This window comes from Carettochelys insculpta, chromosome 7 (assembly GCF_033958435.1).
Source record: "Carettochelys insculpta isolate YL-2023 chromosome 7, ASM3395843v1, whole genome shotgun sequence".
Classification (NCBI taxonomy): Eukaryota; Metazoa; Chordata; order Testudines; family Carettochelyidae; genus Carettochelys; species Carettochelys insculpta.
In genome coordinates, this window is record NC_134143.1 from 64647077 (window position 1) to 64664549 (window position 17473).

The 17473-nt window shown below is 39.5% G+C and overlaps 1 protein-coding gene across 11 annotated transcripts in view; it reads right to left on the bottom strand.

The window, feature by feature from the left end:
- Window positions 1-455: 455 nt before the first annotated feature.
- The window catches only part of VTI1A (vesicle transport through interaction with t-SNAREs 1A), a 369140-nt gene continuing 352122 nt past the window's right edge, over window positions 456-17473 (bottom strand). For 7 of the 11 annotated variants that reach the window (XM_074999171.1, XM_074999169.1, XM_074999174.1 and 4 more), the window contains one exon: window positions 8900-12783. In XM_074999171.1, the coding sequence (XP_074855272.1) occupies window positions 12690-12783 (94 nt within the window). In that variant the 3' untranslated portion in view covers window positions 8900-12689. Of the gene's footprint in view, window positions 5852-8899; window positions 12784-17473 lie in introns of those variants that run through there. The other 4 variants (XR_012646188.1, XR_012646187.1, XR_012646185.1 and 1 more) reach the window with 4 other exon arrangements.

The window sequence follows — 17473 nt, forward strand, 5'->3', positions numbered from 1 at the left end:
TTACAACTGCAGCAGAAAGAGGTTGGAGTCCTGGACCCCTGACAACTTTAAACAAACCTCACTCTGTCTACTGAGAAGCCATCAATGATATAGGGTGGAAATGAACATTATTGATAACTTTGCTGAACACATAACTTGTATGAGAAGGGAGTATCACTCTCATTCAGAAACAATTAATTTTCCTCTCTGCCACAGGAGTTCAAAGCAACCTCAGCCTTTTAAATATGAATAAGCATATGTTCAGAATACACAACTACCAGCTATTTCAATGTACACAAAAGAGGTAGGATTTTTGTTCCAAAATCCAAGGAACTGCTGAACTTAAAAGAGACTCAGTCCCAGATGAAGGGTATGTGCAAATCTGGAGATTTCTATTGGTTCCAACCAAATAAAGGGGGGCGGGGCGGGGAAATGAGACACGTAGTATTAACGACACTTTATAGTGAAGCTTTTGGAATGCCATATTTTTATTTGATTCACCAAGCAACATACTCCACAAGTCCAATTAATGTTTAGCTCCAGAAAAATATTGCAAATGCACTACCTATACATACAGCATGGAAATGTATACACAGACAATACACAATGGAAATGGACATCCAAAAATAAATTAGCTTGTTGAAGTGCAGCAAATGCCCTGAAACTAAACAGATCACTTTGACATTAAATCTGCAGAAGCCAGATATGATTTTTGTAAAATGGTATTTTGATTTTGGAGGGAACATATTAAAGAGAAAAGAACTGAACTTGTCACTGTCCTCAGAATTCATCCAGTCTGCTGAACAAAGGCCTACTGAACTAAAATATGAAACCGATGTGCTAACACGACATTATTTTTTCAGATTTACAAAGTTAAAAAATGTTAAACTGCATATTAATGACTTGGAGCATTTCTTATGACATCCACAGTTTAAGTGAACCAGATAATATAATCTAGCCATCATTAGAAACCATGAAATTACAATTCTTCTGGGATGGATATTTATATCTCTGTTACATACAGAAAGGCGATTAATTAGTAGCTCATTCAGTGTTTCACATTATTGTGAGCGAGGGCTGATTAAAATCTTACTACAGAACAGCTCTAATAGTTGACAAATAAACTGAGGGAAGTTTGCTGGGGAAAGGAAAAATTTTAAGAAAACTTTTCCTAACCAAAAATATACATAGATGCCTTTTTAGAAATTGAGCACTTGAAAGCCAAGACACAGGCTTCCCCTAAATTCTATTGTACAATAAAATAATTACACTTGTACCATTTTACAACAACCTTGACAGAAAACACTTGCATCAAATACTTTTGTAAGTTGGCAATGTTAACAAAATTGACATTAAAGTTACAGGCATTCTATCACTTACATACAGAATGCAGAATACTTAGTGTATTAGTTCAGATTACTTACTCTGAGGTGTAACTCAAAGAGCTTGGTTATCCAGTGTGTGTGTGTGTGTAGTACTCACACTATAAACCAAAATCATATCTCTAGTGCAGTAGAATTACACAAGATATGTAAATTTGGCCTGTGAATGTTTGTGTATTTCCAACGTTTTGACGTATGATGAACAAATTTGGATACCTTAAAGGTGCATGGTTTTGAAAGGGCACTTAAGGTGTTTCTAGTTAGGCAGTTCAAGATCTGAACTGTAAGATAACCGGTGGTTCTTGAAAAGCCGTCCATATTTTACAATTTTACACACACACACTCACACACACAGAGAGGGAGACAGAATCTGGAGAAGGGGAATCAGTGGACTTTTCAAAAAATCTGGACCAGGGAAATAAAGTTGTGTTGACTAATGTGAACTTAGAAATTGCTGGAGGTGGGGGTGGGAGTTGGGGTGTGGCATTCAAAAATTCCCAAACTTGACTCAGCAAAGGTTTCTGAATTTTATATCAAAACTGATCAGACCCAGCTGTATGGCCCATGTCCTCTGATTTGTGGTGGAAAATGCAGTGAAATAACTGCAGAGACATTTAAACAAAGTGTGAAAAAGAAGAAAGGATGCCTTCACCTATGTTCCCAGTCCCAAATAGCTGAACCAATGATTTGTAATCCTCTCTATTGTGGCATGTATTGTGTATATACTGCTCTCTTCTGGCTGCCTATACACTTTTTAATATGCAAAATATTATTCACAATGAAATAAAAGGCTGCACAAATCAAAAATGGCCTTGGAATACTGAAGGCTTATAACTAAAATTTGACCCTCGCTCTAGTCTTTCATAACTCACCTTCGACACTGAAGCAAATGGGAACTCTTTCAATATTTCATTGCTTTCTTGTATCCGTAACAGAATTTTAGAGTGCCCGAAATTGGCATTTGGTGACAAAAAGAATGACCTTCATATTTATCAAGCTGGAGATAAACTAAGCTATCTATTGAGGGCAAGGGCAAGACATATAGTACAAGGTACATGATGATGTTAATACAATTTAATTGGGGGCACTTAGCTACTTTTTACCTACTAGTAACCTTCACTAATAGCTGAATTTCAGATTCTTAGCAGATGTAGCTAAAATACTGTACAGGAGGATTGAGAAAGCACATGTTCATAAGCTCAATAGCCAGCATAAGGTCCAAATTGCTGACTTCATTTACAATGCATTTTGGAGCAATTCTCTGGCCTGTGTTATCGAAGTTTAGGGTAGGTGAGCACAACTGTCACTTCCCAGTCTTGGAATCTATGGCTAGGAGGTAAAAATTGATTTTAGATACACAAATCCAACTATGAGACTTGAGTAGCTGGTGTTGACCTATCTAAAATCAACTGTTGTCACTGTCCACGCAGCGGGAGGTTGACGAGAAAAACTCCTCTGCTGACTTCCCTTACTCCTCGTGACTGCCAGGAATACCAGGGTGACAGAGGTGCTATAATGGTTCAATTTAGCATGTCCCTGTCAGGTGCACTAAATCGAACTCTAGAAGATCAAATGCCAGCAGGTGATCTTCCTGTAAGTGTAGATGTACCCTACAAAAAAAACTTTCAGCGGATCTAGTTTCCTTTATGGCATTAGCAAGAGGAAGAACAATGTAAGCAATAGCCCAAAATTTAGAATCTATCTATAGACCAGAACATAAAAGTCCTTCCTCTGTTTTGCCCAGTCAATACTCCCATTGACTCTAATGTAAGTACTTTGTAACTTGACTGTACGAGCAAACAACCGAACCATTCCTGTGCTAATCTGTCACATTCTCTGTTTTAGGTTTTCTCCTTAAGGGGAATATTCATCATGCCCAGAGGATAAACATAATAACTATTGATAGCACCATTTAGGCTCTATTTTGCTATCCTCACTGGAACTTAGGGCTTGTTCACACTGCTGTAACCTTCTTGCTCTGGGTGTGAACTCCTCCCACCAAAGGAAGAGTTTACCAACAGGGCTAGGACAGCTCTTTTGCAGCACTGCCATGGCTGCACTTTAAACTTATAAGTGTAGAGAAAGCCCCAAGTGGTGCAAAGGGTTTGTGCTGAGGGCCTCTGTCCAGGAAAATAATTTTACCCTAAGTGTGGGACCTACCATTTTGAGGACAGGAGTAGCGTTCTGATGCCATATATGTGTGAACCTGTAGTGTGCTTCCTTTAGTAGAAAAGAGGAGAAACAGCCTTCTTGCGTCCTCTGCTGGGTGTGTAGATATCTATTACAAACTGAGTTTCCAGAGGGTCTCTAAGAAACTACAGACAGCGCAGACAAGATTCGATTCATTTATCAAAGCACTTCAAGACAGAGGAAACAACATAGAAGCTAAGAAAGAACATCTATCTTTTGAGTCTCCAAATCTTTTCAATACCAACGGAAGCTGTTAAAAAGATCAACGGAATGGAATGCATTTGGCTGTTGCCAACTCTTGTTTGATATTTATGCGAAGCACGACCATCTCACTTGTAATAATATAGAGAGAATGTGTGTGTTTAGTCCCACATTTTGCACTTATATAGTACATTTCAATCGAGGATCCCAAAGCACTTTAAGCTGCAGAAAACCCCGTGAGGTAGGCAAGTACTATTGCAACATATGGGTAAACTGAGGCAAAGAGAGGGCTTTGTGACCTGCCTGTGGTCACATAAAGTGTCCGTGGCAGAAGCAGAAACAGAACATCAAAGTTTTCCCCTGAACTAGCAGTAGACACAGTCCATCCCATATACAGGTCAGGTATATCATGATCCCAATTTTCAAAAGTATCTAGGCTGCCCTACCTGAGATACCTAGGCCATGATTTTCAGAGGTGCTGAGAACCTGACTGCCACTTCAGGTAACGGTGGAAATGCTCATCTTTGAAATCAGGTCCATGGCATGTCAAATTGGGTACTGAAAAATGAAAGAACTCAAGTAAGAGGGAACTCCTGAAAATGTGGGTGACCAGGTCCAATCGACAACTTCCTGAAGGTAGGTTTTTTGAGAAGGTTTTCCTAGAATATTTCTTTAAAAAAAAACAACAAAAAACACACAACTCGTTTTCTCAGAACGGACTTAGACTCTCTTTAAAATTTTACTCACACCCTCAAGAGAATTCAGCTTTTCCACTGTGGTGAATAGTCGCTGCTTGCTCATGGCACCATTTCTTGTTTTAACCTTCCCGTTTTACGGCATTCACCAGAATAAACATGGCTAATATAAAAACAAAAAAGCAGTCATGTAGCACTTTAAAGACTAACAGAATAATTTATTAGTTGATGAGCTTTCGTGGGACAGACCCAGAAGTGGGTCCGTCCCATGAAAGTTCATCACTTATAAATTATTCTGTTAGTCTTCGAACTGCTTTTTTGTTTTTATAGAATACAGACTAACACAGCTCGCTCTCTGTCACATGGCATAATATAAATACTGCTAAGTGAAATAAATGAGTTCAAACTTAGAAGAGATCCACAGGTGCAGAAAGAGGTACGAAGTTTTCATGGGCACACCCTTCCTGGCATTTATATCACCTGATCACATGCTGTACCCCAGTGGCGTATTGAAGGTGCACTTGAATGCAATATGGGAGAGCCCACATTCAATATGCACCTATGCTTTCTCTCTGAAAATAAGCACGCTGAAACTGTTGCATACACCCTTTACCTGGTGGTTAGGTGAGACTATAATTATCTCAGTACTACTCTCCACTCTCTATATCTCACAGCCCAAGATATTCTTATGCAAAGTGGGTGTCAAATGCTACAAGATCAGAATGGTGACACTTTACAGTCCCTTCAAGGTGTGAGGTAACCGGGGTGACATAGTGTTGGTGGACGGGCTCTAGTACAGCAGAAATTCAATCGCTGAACGGGGCTTCTGTAGGCGCAGGACAAAGAATCCAGTAAATAAATAAATAAATAAATACAGGCAACACAAACAGCGTCAGTGCATTTGTATTACTATTATGTTGTTCACAATGGAGAGTGTCAGAATGTTTAATTAATTAATTCAGTGGTCACAGTAACTTCTACTAGTAGACAAATAGAGTGCTTGGACAGGTGAAGGGGCTGAATGGAGAAGGACAACAAAAAACAAGTGGTTTATTTGGGGTCAAAGCAAAGGTAGTTACAATGACACTCAACAACACTGACATGCAAAAAGAGGGCTTAACATGTGAACCTCTTTGCTTACCAAAAAGCAGTGAAAACCCCGTTTTCCCATACACTTTCCCACTAGGCTTTTTGAAACTGTTATGAAGATACTTATTTAAAATACAAAAACACTCCATCCCTTCCTAACATCCCTGCATTTTAGAGCGGGTATCCAGCTAATCCTGGAACTCTGTAAGTATCCAAACCTCTTGGAACGAGACGGCAAGGGTTACAGAAGTCTGGTTAGAACTCACGCTTCCCCAGGTTGAATCTCAGAATTTAAGGACGTCAATCTCCATGGAGCTGAAAATGGGGAGAGAAGGAAGAGTGGGAAAGGGGAATCTCTTGTGAAGGTGGAAATCAACAGCTACATTGAAACAGAGGCAGAATCAGCCCTATGGTTGTACAGTTAGAGTTTATACAAAAATAAAATGCGCTCTGGGCAAAGTGGACTATTCCAGAGATACCTTTCTACTGTGGATACTTTTTTGGTCAGGCAATATGATATTGAATTTGATTCCTAAGCAGGTTTTCAAACAGGTAATGGTGTGTGAGCGTATGGGCAGGAGGTGGAGGCGGGAGAGAGAGAGAGAGAGAAGACCGCACAGGCTGAGAGTTGACTGCTCTCTCTGGACCTGTCCCCTACTCAGCTCCTTTGGGAAGAAATGGAGATAGAAGCAATGGATCCCAACATTGCTGAGCTGTTATGGCCATACCTTCAGGAAAAGTCCAAGGTAATATCCGCGGACTTTCTTGAGCAACAGATCAATACAGCGATTCATATCAGCCAAGCTGTTATTCACGCCAAAGGCAGTTGTTTGGACGAAGGGAATGACTGAGTGCACAAGTTCACTGTATCACAGCATATAGTTCTTTTTCCCCTGTAGATGCCTTCATTATTTATGTGTGACAAATGAAATACAGCACTTTGGGATGATAAAGTGGTTCCCTCTGAATGTGCATGTTTGTTCCTGCTACGTTTAGTCTAAGCATGTGCAGTGATGTTGCATATACATGTCACATAACTTTATGTTCACATAGACACACAGAGTCTCCTTGGAACAACATCAAGTATGCCTACTAGTGTTGAAAGAGATACAGTTCTTTAGGGCTTATAATAATGACCAAAAGCCAGTGACTCTGTGGTAAAATATTCATCTGGTGTTTCCCTAACCGCATGTGACTAGAGATGACAAATTAGCTTCTGATTTAGTACAAGGAGCCAGACTAACTTCTTTGCATGGGATGGCTTTACTTGGTGTTAGCTCATGATGTTCCACCGCTTCTTAGATCACCATCTCTGCGACAGCATGTACACAGAGATGTATTACAAATACTATACTGTACTTCTAACCCCACAGAACCATCAAATGTACAGAATAAAAACAGGGAAGGAATGGGTGCTTATACACCAATGTTTCCCAAATGGTGTTCTGCGGAACATGAGGTTCCATGAAGTGAAAATAAGGGTTCAGTGAGAAAATTCATCTACAGCGCCCTGCCCTGCTGGCATTGAAACAGTAGAACTAAATTTAATTGGTTTAACAGCCAGCAGGGCAGTGGGAGGGATCTGGCCATCAAATCAGCTGAATCTACTTCCATTATTTCGGCAGTGGCAGGGCAGGGAGTTGCAGAGAGCCCCTCATTCGCCATGCCAGCTGAGCAGCCACATCCACTTGGTGGGCATGGCTCAGCTCATTCTGGCCAGTGGAACATCTCCACTCCAGCCTTCCTTCCACTGGGCGCATGTGACTGCCCGGCATAGGCTCCCATGCCAATGCCACGGATGAGTTACTCCCATGGGTGGGTTTGGGCTGAGGCAGGTTAATCCTAGGGGTGGGGTTTGGGGCTGAGAGGGGTTAATCCTAGGGGTGGTGGGATGGGTTTGAGGCTGAGAGGGGGGTTAAGCCTGGGGATGGGGAGGGAGGGTTTGTGGCATGAGAGGTAAAGTTTGGGGCTGGTGGCTGAGGCCTGTAAAGCCTGGAGATGGGGGATGGGTTTGGGAGCCGAGGGGGCAGAGCATGGGAATGGGGTTCTTCAAAATTCTTCCAACTTTAAAAGGGTTCCGTGGTCAAATAAAATTGGGACACACTGTTATAAATCAAAGAAAGCACGAAACAGATTTTGTTTTTGTCTATTTCAGCGATAGATTTCACCATCCTGAAATTACACATAAAGTTTGAATTTGCTTCTTATCACTATAGGCTTATTTACAATACTAAAAAAAAAAAAACCTACATGGACATACACAAAAATATTCTCTTATAAAAAGTAACACTAATTTTTTAGTTTTTGAAACCAAATTCTTCAAACTACATGTTCAATACAAAAATCTCCAAGCAGATTATAGGCCACTGATGTGCCAAAATAGCAATCATGAAAGCCACGACTATCTGTCATCTCCTTTTTGGGAATTCCTGTACAGCTCCTTCCCTCTACGAAAGTCCCGTCCAGATTTTGAAATTCAAAAGGTGTATTTCAAAACAAGAAAGGACATGGATTGCTTTTATTTGGGGTGTATACAAAAGTGATTGATTAGTGACTATTTCCAAAAAGATGAACATAAATATTTATGATCAGATATTTCATTATTTAAAATTATTCTATACATTTGCTAGTAACTCCAAGATGAAATGCCAGCTGTACAGGTTGCAAATTAAGTACAATTATTTTTCTCTTCTGCACTTGAATATAACTCACAGCTAAAGTCATTTAAAGGGGTTAACATCAACCTTAATTAAATATTAAAGTGCGCCTGTACCTGCTGCTATTGTTGCCCTTAGAATAAGATATAACCTATTTTTGACAAGTTTTCATCTTTCTCTGTGGAAGACGCTACATGAAACCAAATCAGTGGCAAAGAGGAGGGTAATGAATAATCTATTTCATATTCCAACAGAACCCAGAGCTCTGAGTGGAAAAATATTCAGTCAGATGATAGCATGAGACTGCTGAGGTACCACATGACGCAGCTAATGTTTAAATAATAATAATAATAAAAAAGCGATAAACAAATCATTAGCCCTTAACAGTTGTTTAATGCAATTTGTTAATGAACGTAATGGTGGAGACTAATAATGAAAGAAAATAAAAACGTCTAAACAGGCGCCAAGTTGCCAGTGATGCTCAATTATTTCCTTGTCAAGTTTTTATGATTTAATGAGCTCCTCTGGGACTGACGGCTGTCAGTCAGTCGTGACTTTTTGACACCATTACAACTTCAAATACAGCAGCAGGCAGGCTGTTTTCCTCGGATTTGAAATACTGAAATGATCTGACAGGTTTAAAGAAAAGAAGTGCAAAAAAAAAAAAAAAAAAAAAGAGAGAGGGTTGCTCTCTCTTTTTCTTTCTTTCCTTTTTTTTTTTTTTCTATGGGGCACACTATCTCTGGATACTGTTTGGTAATGAAAACCCAATCACAGAGGTCATTATCTGATGAGGTTTTTTTGGAACTGGCAGGTTTTTTTCCCCTTTATTTCTTTACTTAATGATAACCCTCAATGGGTTTGCCCCGCATGGGATGGTCAGAGCCGCACAATTTTGTTCACCATTAATTTCAGCCTTTGAAGCTCAGTGCTCTGAAGCAGCAGCAAAGAAAACCCCCCACCAAGCTGGCTCCAAAATAAGACAATCCAGCCTGCCTTAAACAGAATAGCAAATGGTCTTCCATCCCAGAGATGGGAACTGACGTCAGTCATGCTACATTTTCTGATATTTTCCCCAAAATGTAGAGCATTTAAAACTCTTTAAAACTTAAGCATCTTTAATTAAATTGCTTTTGATTTGTATCAGGGTAGGCTTGGTTTATTGATTCTGCTAGCAGAACTGCTTGAGCAAGTATGAATTTTACGCACAGAGGCACACATGTGCTTTAATTTGTCATTTTCGACAAAGACGTAAAACATTAGGAACATTTTATTCTCTGAGATTTACATTTGTAAGGACTTAGATTCATTCATGGATCCGCTGAAGATGGGAGCACTTCAGGGGAAAGCAGAACGTAGGGGGTGTAACTTGACCTGTGGGCATTTTGCTTCTCACGTATTATAACACCAGCCCACTGTCACGCAGACTAGTTCCAACTACACTTCTAATCCAAGTCACAAAACTTCCATAGAAATAAATTCACTCATTGTGACTCACCAATTCACTTCAAGAGCAGGTGAAAATATAAAAATGACCAGAGGGACCTGATTTTCAGGAGCTAAATGTACTGATCCTAAAGACACATTGTGCATGGTTTTATATTTATGTCATTAAAGAGCTATAGAGGCGGTATTAATGAGACAGTGACATGAACTGTGCAATAAGTCATAGTCATCCTGAGTAAAGTTAATCTGGTGTTCTCTCTTTGTCCCTCGGTCCCCTACTGATGGGTGTAGCTGACAGATGTAGCTCCAAATTTATACTAGGTCTGGGAATTCAATTACCCCGAGCATTTTGGTGATATCAACTAGTGCCCAGACAGAATGCATAACTCAGCCGCTGGCTCTATTTAAGTAGCTTTGAACACTCACCCCATAATAATCACTGAAACAATACTGGGAATATCCACTAAGATAAAGGAATTTAATATTTACTTCTTATTTGTTTTAGATTTGCAATAGTTTGTTTGTCAGACCTAAGATTTACGGTGATAAGCACCCCTTAACTCTTTGGATAAATCCCCATTAACACTGGCAAACTTTTCCCTTCATCACACGCCCATTTCCCACTTCACATGAAGTTAGCTCCCCACAATGATGACTGGTGCGAGGGCTCTGGGGGGGGGGGCGCACTGGCTACCTGCCCCTGCTGTCCCACTTCTACTCAAGCCCCTTCCTGCCCTTGCTCCGCCCACTCCCACCTCTCTCTCTCTGGTGAGTGCGGGTTAGGTCCCGTCCTGCCTCTGCAGTGGCATGGACCACTAGTTTGAACTGCCCCTGAACTCACCAGAAGTGTTGCGGGGTATATGAGAGAGCTCTTGGGCACTTCCCATGTGTTGTCGCTAGTTCCACACCACCGCTGGAAGGTAAAGGCTGCAGTTCTACTTACACAGCACTAGATGATTTAGCTGAACACAGGCATGCCCTAACTTGTTTCAATATGTGCTGTTTCTCTGGTGAGTATTTCCATAATTTATTTCATTACTGTGCTTGGAGAGGCTCATTTATGTAGTAAGATCACCAGAAGTTTTACTTTGGTTATTCATGTCTATGTAGAAAAGTCAGTCAACATATTTAGGGTCAAATTCTGCTCTCAGCTAATTGAACTGGGATAACATGGACATCAATGGTGGCTGAAGAGATGTGTCCACAGACAGAATCTCTGACTTTCCAAAGGCACAAAAGGAAGTTCGGAGCTCTGCTCCCATTAACTTCCAAGGGGATCGTATGCTTAACTGCCCTTTGCTCCTTTGAAAGTCTTCTCCTAAAATATTTTAGTTTTCATGGCTCACAAACTCTCCAACTTCATAAGATTTGTAATGGACTACGTATAAGGAGTTGGAAAAAAAAAGATCATTCTAAGTATTTCACTGTCTTAGCAGGAAACAACTTATGCTAGAGCTAAGAATGTGTTTATAATAAAAATGAACTAGATGCTTCTGCAGAAGATACATAGCCAGCAGGAGAGAAAAACACATCCCATTGACACACTAATTTCCTGTGCCATAAAGCTTTTATACCCATGGTGTCCAACTAGTTCTCTAGCAAACTAGCCACATAATTCGGAAAATATAATATATGGAGATAGACCTCAGAACTGGAAGGGACCTCGGGAGGTCATCGAGTCTGGTCCCCTGCCCTGTTGGCAGGACCAAGCACCTCCCCTGCTTTTTTAAAAAAAATCTATTTGCTCCAGATCCCTAAATGGCCCCCTCAAGGATTGAGCTCACAACTCCGGGTTTAGCAGGCCAATACGCAAACCACTGAGCCGTTGTTGAAGCCAACTAGCTGCACTCAACTGGCCAAATAGCCACATGTGGCTAGTGGCTAGCAAGTTGAACACCCTGGTTTTGTACAATATATCAGCTAATGACATTTGTTAACAAAACAAAAAAGCAGTCCTGTAGCACTTTAAAGACTAACTACATGTATTTATTTATTTTTGTTAGTCTTTAAAGTGCTACAGCACTGCTTTTTATTTTGTGACGAACACAGATACCTTTCTGTAACACTTGTTAGTATAAATTAACATTCTTACGTGCTCTATTGAAAAAGTCAATGATCAGTTTGAATTCAAGTCACTAAAAATGTTTTCTGCACATGAATTCATTTTATACCCATACTTAAAATCTTTAATTCTGTTTGCATTTATTGTAATCCTAATGTATTTGTGCACTAAAATATTGATCGAGGTTCTCTTTACATAAGTAAAAGAGCAGGTAGGTATTTGTACACATCTTTAAAATAGACTTCTGCTTGTTTTTACCACAACATAGCTTAACACTGGAATGATGAACAGCTGATTCAATACCATATACCGCAGTCACTATTAAATGTTGGGGAAAAAATGCACATCTCTTACCTGGGACTTGGTGCAAACAGAAATGTTTCTAGGAGTAAAAAAAAGGCTCCATGGAAAAACTGCATCCAATAGAGTAGAAGGTTCATATCAGGTATTAAACACTGTCTGCCAGGAGGTGATGTCCTTTTTTAAAGTAACTACTTTACAGTTATTATGGAAATTAAATGGACAGGAATGGCTGACGTGGGACAGGTTCACTTTTTACCACTCTCATTTGGTCTCTGCTTTATTCATATTTTCCGATGGCATGTAAGACCGGACCCGCTAGATATTTATACACCCAACACAACACAAAAGAGGATAGAGCCACTGCCCCCACCCTTCAAAGTCTTGCAACTTACAAATGAATAGTCCGGTGTGGAACCTGGCACACATTAATTATTCTTAGGTATGTTTTTTATATAAAACCCATATATGAAGGTCCAAAAGCAATCATTTTAAGGAAAATAAACGAGAAAGAAATGAAATCCACATGCAATCAATAATACAAGATCTTTTTACACTACTTGCACCTGAGCTGAAGAGCGGCAAAGACAGGGATATTCTGTCAGTGCAAGAGAATGATTCATGTGACCACTTTGTCTTAATTACTCAGAACAAGCAGTTTGTTGCTGGTTAGTGAAGAACCACGATATCAATTTCTCTTGACAGAAAAATAAATAGCCATCAGGATGGTGAAGAAGATGATGATTGCCAGGATAACTATCAAAATCCGGTTTTGGATGATCCTGAAAAAAATAGAAAATAAAATACAGTAAAAAATGCATAATACTTGTAAAACAATAAAAAGGGTGTACCTGCTTCAGACATACATCTTATAGGTAAGAGCTTTGTCCACAGCTTCAGCTAAGCACCTTTAAAGACTACTGCCTATACTGGAATGCTTTTTGTTTTCCTCTCTCAAGTTCTAATGTTTCTAAGCATTTCCTGATGCAGCTGTTAGAATCAGTTCTTAATGTAAACAAATTATTAATTTGATCACGTCTCATGTTGCAACTCATTCTTAAGTTGCTTAAACAAATAATAAATCTGATAAAATCCAACCAAAGCAGGATGGTCTATAATAAAAAAAAATACACTACAGACTTTTAAACTATTATAAAATCTCCGCAATCTCTCTCTCTCTCTGATTTCCTGTACAATTTGCTCATTTACATGGGTTTTGCCAATAAGGTAAAAGATTGCAAGTGAACACATCAGTGAAGTACTTGTACGAAAAAAACCAAGGGCAAACAATAAAAGATAGTTTTGAAGAAAAGGATGATATGAAGAAGCAAGTGTCAAACTGACGCTTATGTTATAAAAATCTCAGCTACCTCTGCAGCACATATTCGTTTACGATAATAGGCAAATGTTATATTTACCATGTAGTAAAATGATGGATATTAGTCATAACAAAAAAGATGCCACAAGAAGAAACACCAAATATCATCCAACCATTTTTTCGGAACCAACCCTCTCATAAAACCAGAAATTGCATCACTTCAGATTCTACTTCAAAATAAATGATCAATTTTAAATAAATAAACAAACAAATAAATAAATATTATATAATATATATTCATTATATCAGATAGATATAAATTTTAACATTTCAGACTATAATTTGGATCCATCTGGCATAAGTTTTGGATTTTAAATATTTCATAATATCTTTTCCCCTTTCCACAGATGCACAATATTTCCAAAAGCCCTTCTTGCAGCGGGGCCTTTTGTAAAGCATACATGGATATACCTCATCATCTAAAGCAGATCTAAATAGCCAGGGTGGGAGGGGGGATACCTGAGCCATCCAGTTTGTTTATTTTCTTTGGCTGGCTCAACAGCAAATATATATATATGTCCAACCAAAAAAAAACCAAAAATCAAAAAAAAAAAGCTTGCACTAAAAAGAGAATAAGCATGCTATGTAATATGTTAAATGCAAAGAGTTTGAAAAGTGATGGAGATGCAGTTTGTTAAAGTAAGAGTGTTTCAGGTAGTAGCGAAGAGGATAGTCCAGAGAGGAGAGGGGATTTTTCCCTCGCTAAATGGTTTTTGTTTGAGCCTGAGTGGATACACATTGAGTATATACTGAAAAGTACAAATATATAAGGATGCAAGTTTAATCAACTTCAACTCCCTCCTTACTTGCCCCCCACTTAAAAAAGCAAATGGATGGATGAAAACTGTCACATCAGACAAACACACTCCCTTGTGACACTCTAAAAGGACTAGCTCTCTATCCTCCTGACAGGTTACAAAATGATCACATTTGCTGACACGTCTTCCGCAAAACTGCTTTAGTGCTTGTGTCCACTTTCCTCGCAGGAGATGAATGGCCTGCTTTGTCCTCATTTATCACTTAAAGCTGAACTAAGATCTGTCTCGTTTATTTTCCCTTCCTCACTAGAAAGGCTCAACCACAGCATTAATTCTTTTGCAATGACAGCTAATTCAAACTTAACAGGCAATATTTACTCTGCCAAAGGGATGGTGGGGTGAAAGGGAGGGGGGATTCTCACTGTTAAAAAAACATGTAGCAGTCTAACAAAATAAAGCTAATTAAGGGCTTTTGGTATTCCCTGGTTTGCAGTTCAATTTAACACCTGAATTTGCAGCTTCCCTTTATGCTGGTGTGACATTCTCTCCCATATACCTGATAAGAAACGATTTGCCCAAGTGGACCCATGAAAACCACACTATGTATTTACTCAGTCACCCTCATCAGTCCTGAAAAGAAACTCAGCAAAACTGAAACTCAGCAGTGAAATAGATTAAAAGCATGAAAACTCTTAAAAAATTCTGCCTTAAGTAATATACAGTACAGCTCAGTTGACAACCATTTTATTTGTTGGATGAGCGCTCGGAGGCATTTTATAATGCTAATTTACAAAGGATTAACTGTGGGTGAAACTTGATTAATCTAACGCATAGTTAGGCAAATGCATGAGTAACATACTGAATGCTTAAATCATCTACTCCTATCTGACCTAGTTAATAGTGTTTCATCATTTCAGGCTGAAAAAAAAAATGAAATGATTCTTCAAGAAGTCTTCTAATTCTCCACCTGCACACCTGATTGCAAGATTACGTACTCTGCACCCATATCTCTAAAATCATCCTCACATGACCACTGAGCTATATTTGCAGCCACCTGTATCTGCTAATTAATGGTTCAGTAAAAGAGTGAGTCTGGGAAATACATATCAAAGTTCAATGTCTAGGAATCTGAATTAGTCTGCCCAGTGCAGAAAAAAATGTTAAAAGGAACAATTTCATCATAAAATAGGATAGATGTTATCAAGATTCCTGTGCTGAAGCATTATAGAGTCTTAGTAGCCAAGTCAACAGTCAATGAGCAATATATATTTTAAAATGTTGGGTTCTACCCTTTTACTTCTGAATTCGTGAGTTAAATTAAACCAAAAGCAGAGTGCCACAAGGCCAGGGCTGCACAGAAAATGGTTAAAGGGTTTGTTGCAGCAGCACGATGCTACTGTGGAAGGGTTAGAGAACAGTGTACATGCTGAAGTCTCATTCTGGTCACTGTGGCTCAGACTGAGAATACAACTTCTGGGTGTCAACATGTTTCAGAATCAAGAAGGAAGGGTGCTGCCTGAGAGAAAAACTGAGTGAAAAGAGGGGTTTGTGCAATACCACACAGTCATGCCAGCTCACAGTGGTAGAACAATGGCTGGCATTGGCAGGACCCATCTGTAGGGAAGCCTACAGCATAGTCACAGCCAGACACTGCCAGTGGGTATTGCTGTAGGCAACACAGCATGGAATTTAATGTCAGGGAGGGAACGATACTACCAAAAGGGAATAAAAACAGGGCTCAACATCCACAGCAAAAAACCCAAAAGGCTAACACATGCGCAAGGCAAAATTGATATTCTAACTTTTATCTCTGTTATGTTACACACAACTAAATCTACTGAATGAGAAGCCCAGAGCCTTCTTTGAAAATGCAAAGCATGTTTACAGGGTAAATAATTTAAGAAAGAATATACACTTGAAAGAAGACACCCACTGAAACATCCATGCCTAAAATGCCTGAAGGCAAAAACTTGTGCATTTGCATGCTGCATTTTATTAACTTAGTGTACTGTAGTTTTAAAAGAACGCATGGCCAAATTAAGAGGAATGTGGGACTGAAACATCAAGGATTCCTCAAGTTTACATTATGAATCACAGTGCTGTTCTACTAGATGAATTAACCATTTACTTGATTTTGCTCACGAGCAGCTTCCGTTGCTACAGATATGCATGTCTGAGTAAGTTAACAGCTAATGTCTGTTGTTTGATTCACACTTGAAACTATAAGAACATGGGGTATATGCAATGATTCTACCAGGTTGAACCTCTCTCATCCAGCACCCTTGGGACCTGACTGGTGCTGGATGAGAGAATTTGCTGGACCACAGGATATCAATATTGTCCAGCACATTACCAACACTTCCACTGCTTACTGGGCTCTTTGAAGACATTTAAGAGTAAAATATAGCAGAATGACATTACAGGACACTGAGAGCCAGGACTGGTGGCTGTAAGGAAACTTTATGGGACCACGGGAAACTTGGCCACACCAGTGATAAGTGACCATCTGTCTAACTAAACTCATGCTGGATTATGGATATTGCTGGATAAGAGAGTTCTGGATTAGAGAGATACAAGGTGTACTTGTTGTTAAACAAATGTGTAACTAAAATCCCATCAAATGAAGAGGCAACCAGTTTCAAACAAACATTTGAAATGACAGAGAAATGATCAGCCATGGTATAATGGGACAGTAAATTGCTGGGGGATGTTTATGGCAATGTAGGAACATTGTGCTGTACAAACCAAGCTGGAATATTTGCACTTACAGAGAGCACATTTCTGCCAAGTTTCTCACAACTCTGTTTTGAGAGGCCTGGCCCTTTCCTGAGTTTGGTCACAATGCCTAACCTCCAAGTGAAAAGCCTCACAGTGAATCCCTTTGGAGCCAATGCCAACTTTGTTCTGTGAGTTGATGAACGACATAGTCAGCTTTCCTTCCTAGAGGTCAAGATGATCACCTCTGAGATGCTCCCAATATCCTCTGGTCTGGCAAACAAGCCCTATCATCCATTTCAAAACACTGCTGCCTCCTGCATATCAGTACAACATGCTCCCCCCATGACACAAACAGTATTGCTTTACATTTTAAAAATATTCTCCCTCTCCATATATCTACACATCACACACAATGGCTCTTGCTGTTTGTGACATGTTTAGATCAACTCTGTATAAACATAAGGCAGCTCCAGAATAAGCCATTGCAAACCTTACATTAAAGATGCCAACTGTGTTTAAATCTTTTTACAAAACTGCATTCGTTATCAAGGAAGTGCACGACATCTATATGAGTTCAGCCTGATGTCTTGCACATGCCTTAGTGCCTTATTGACCAGC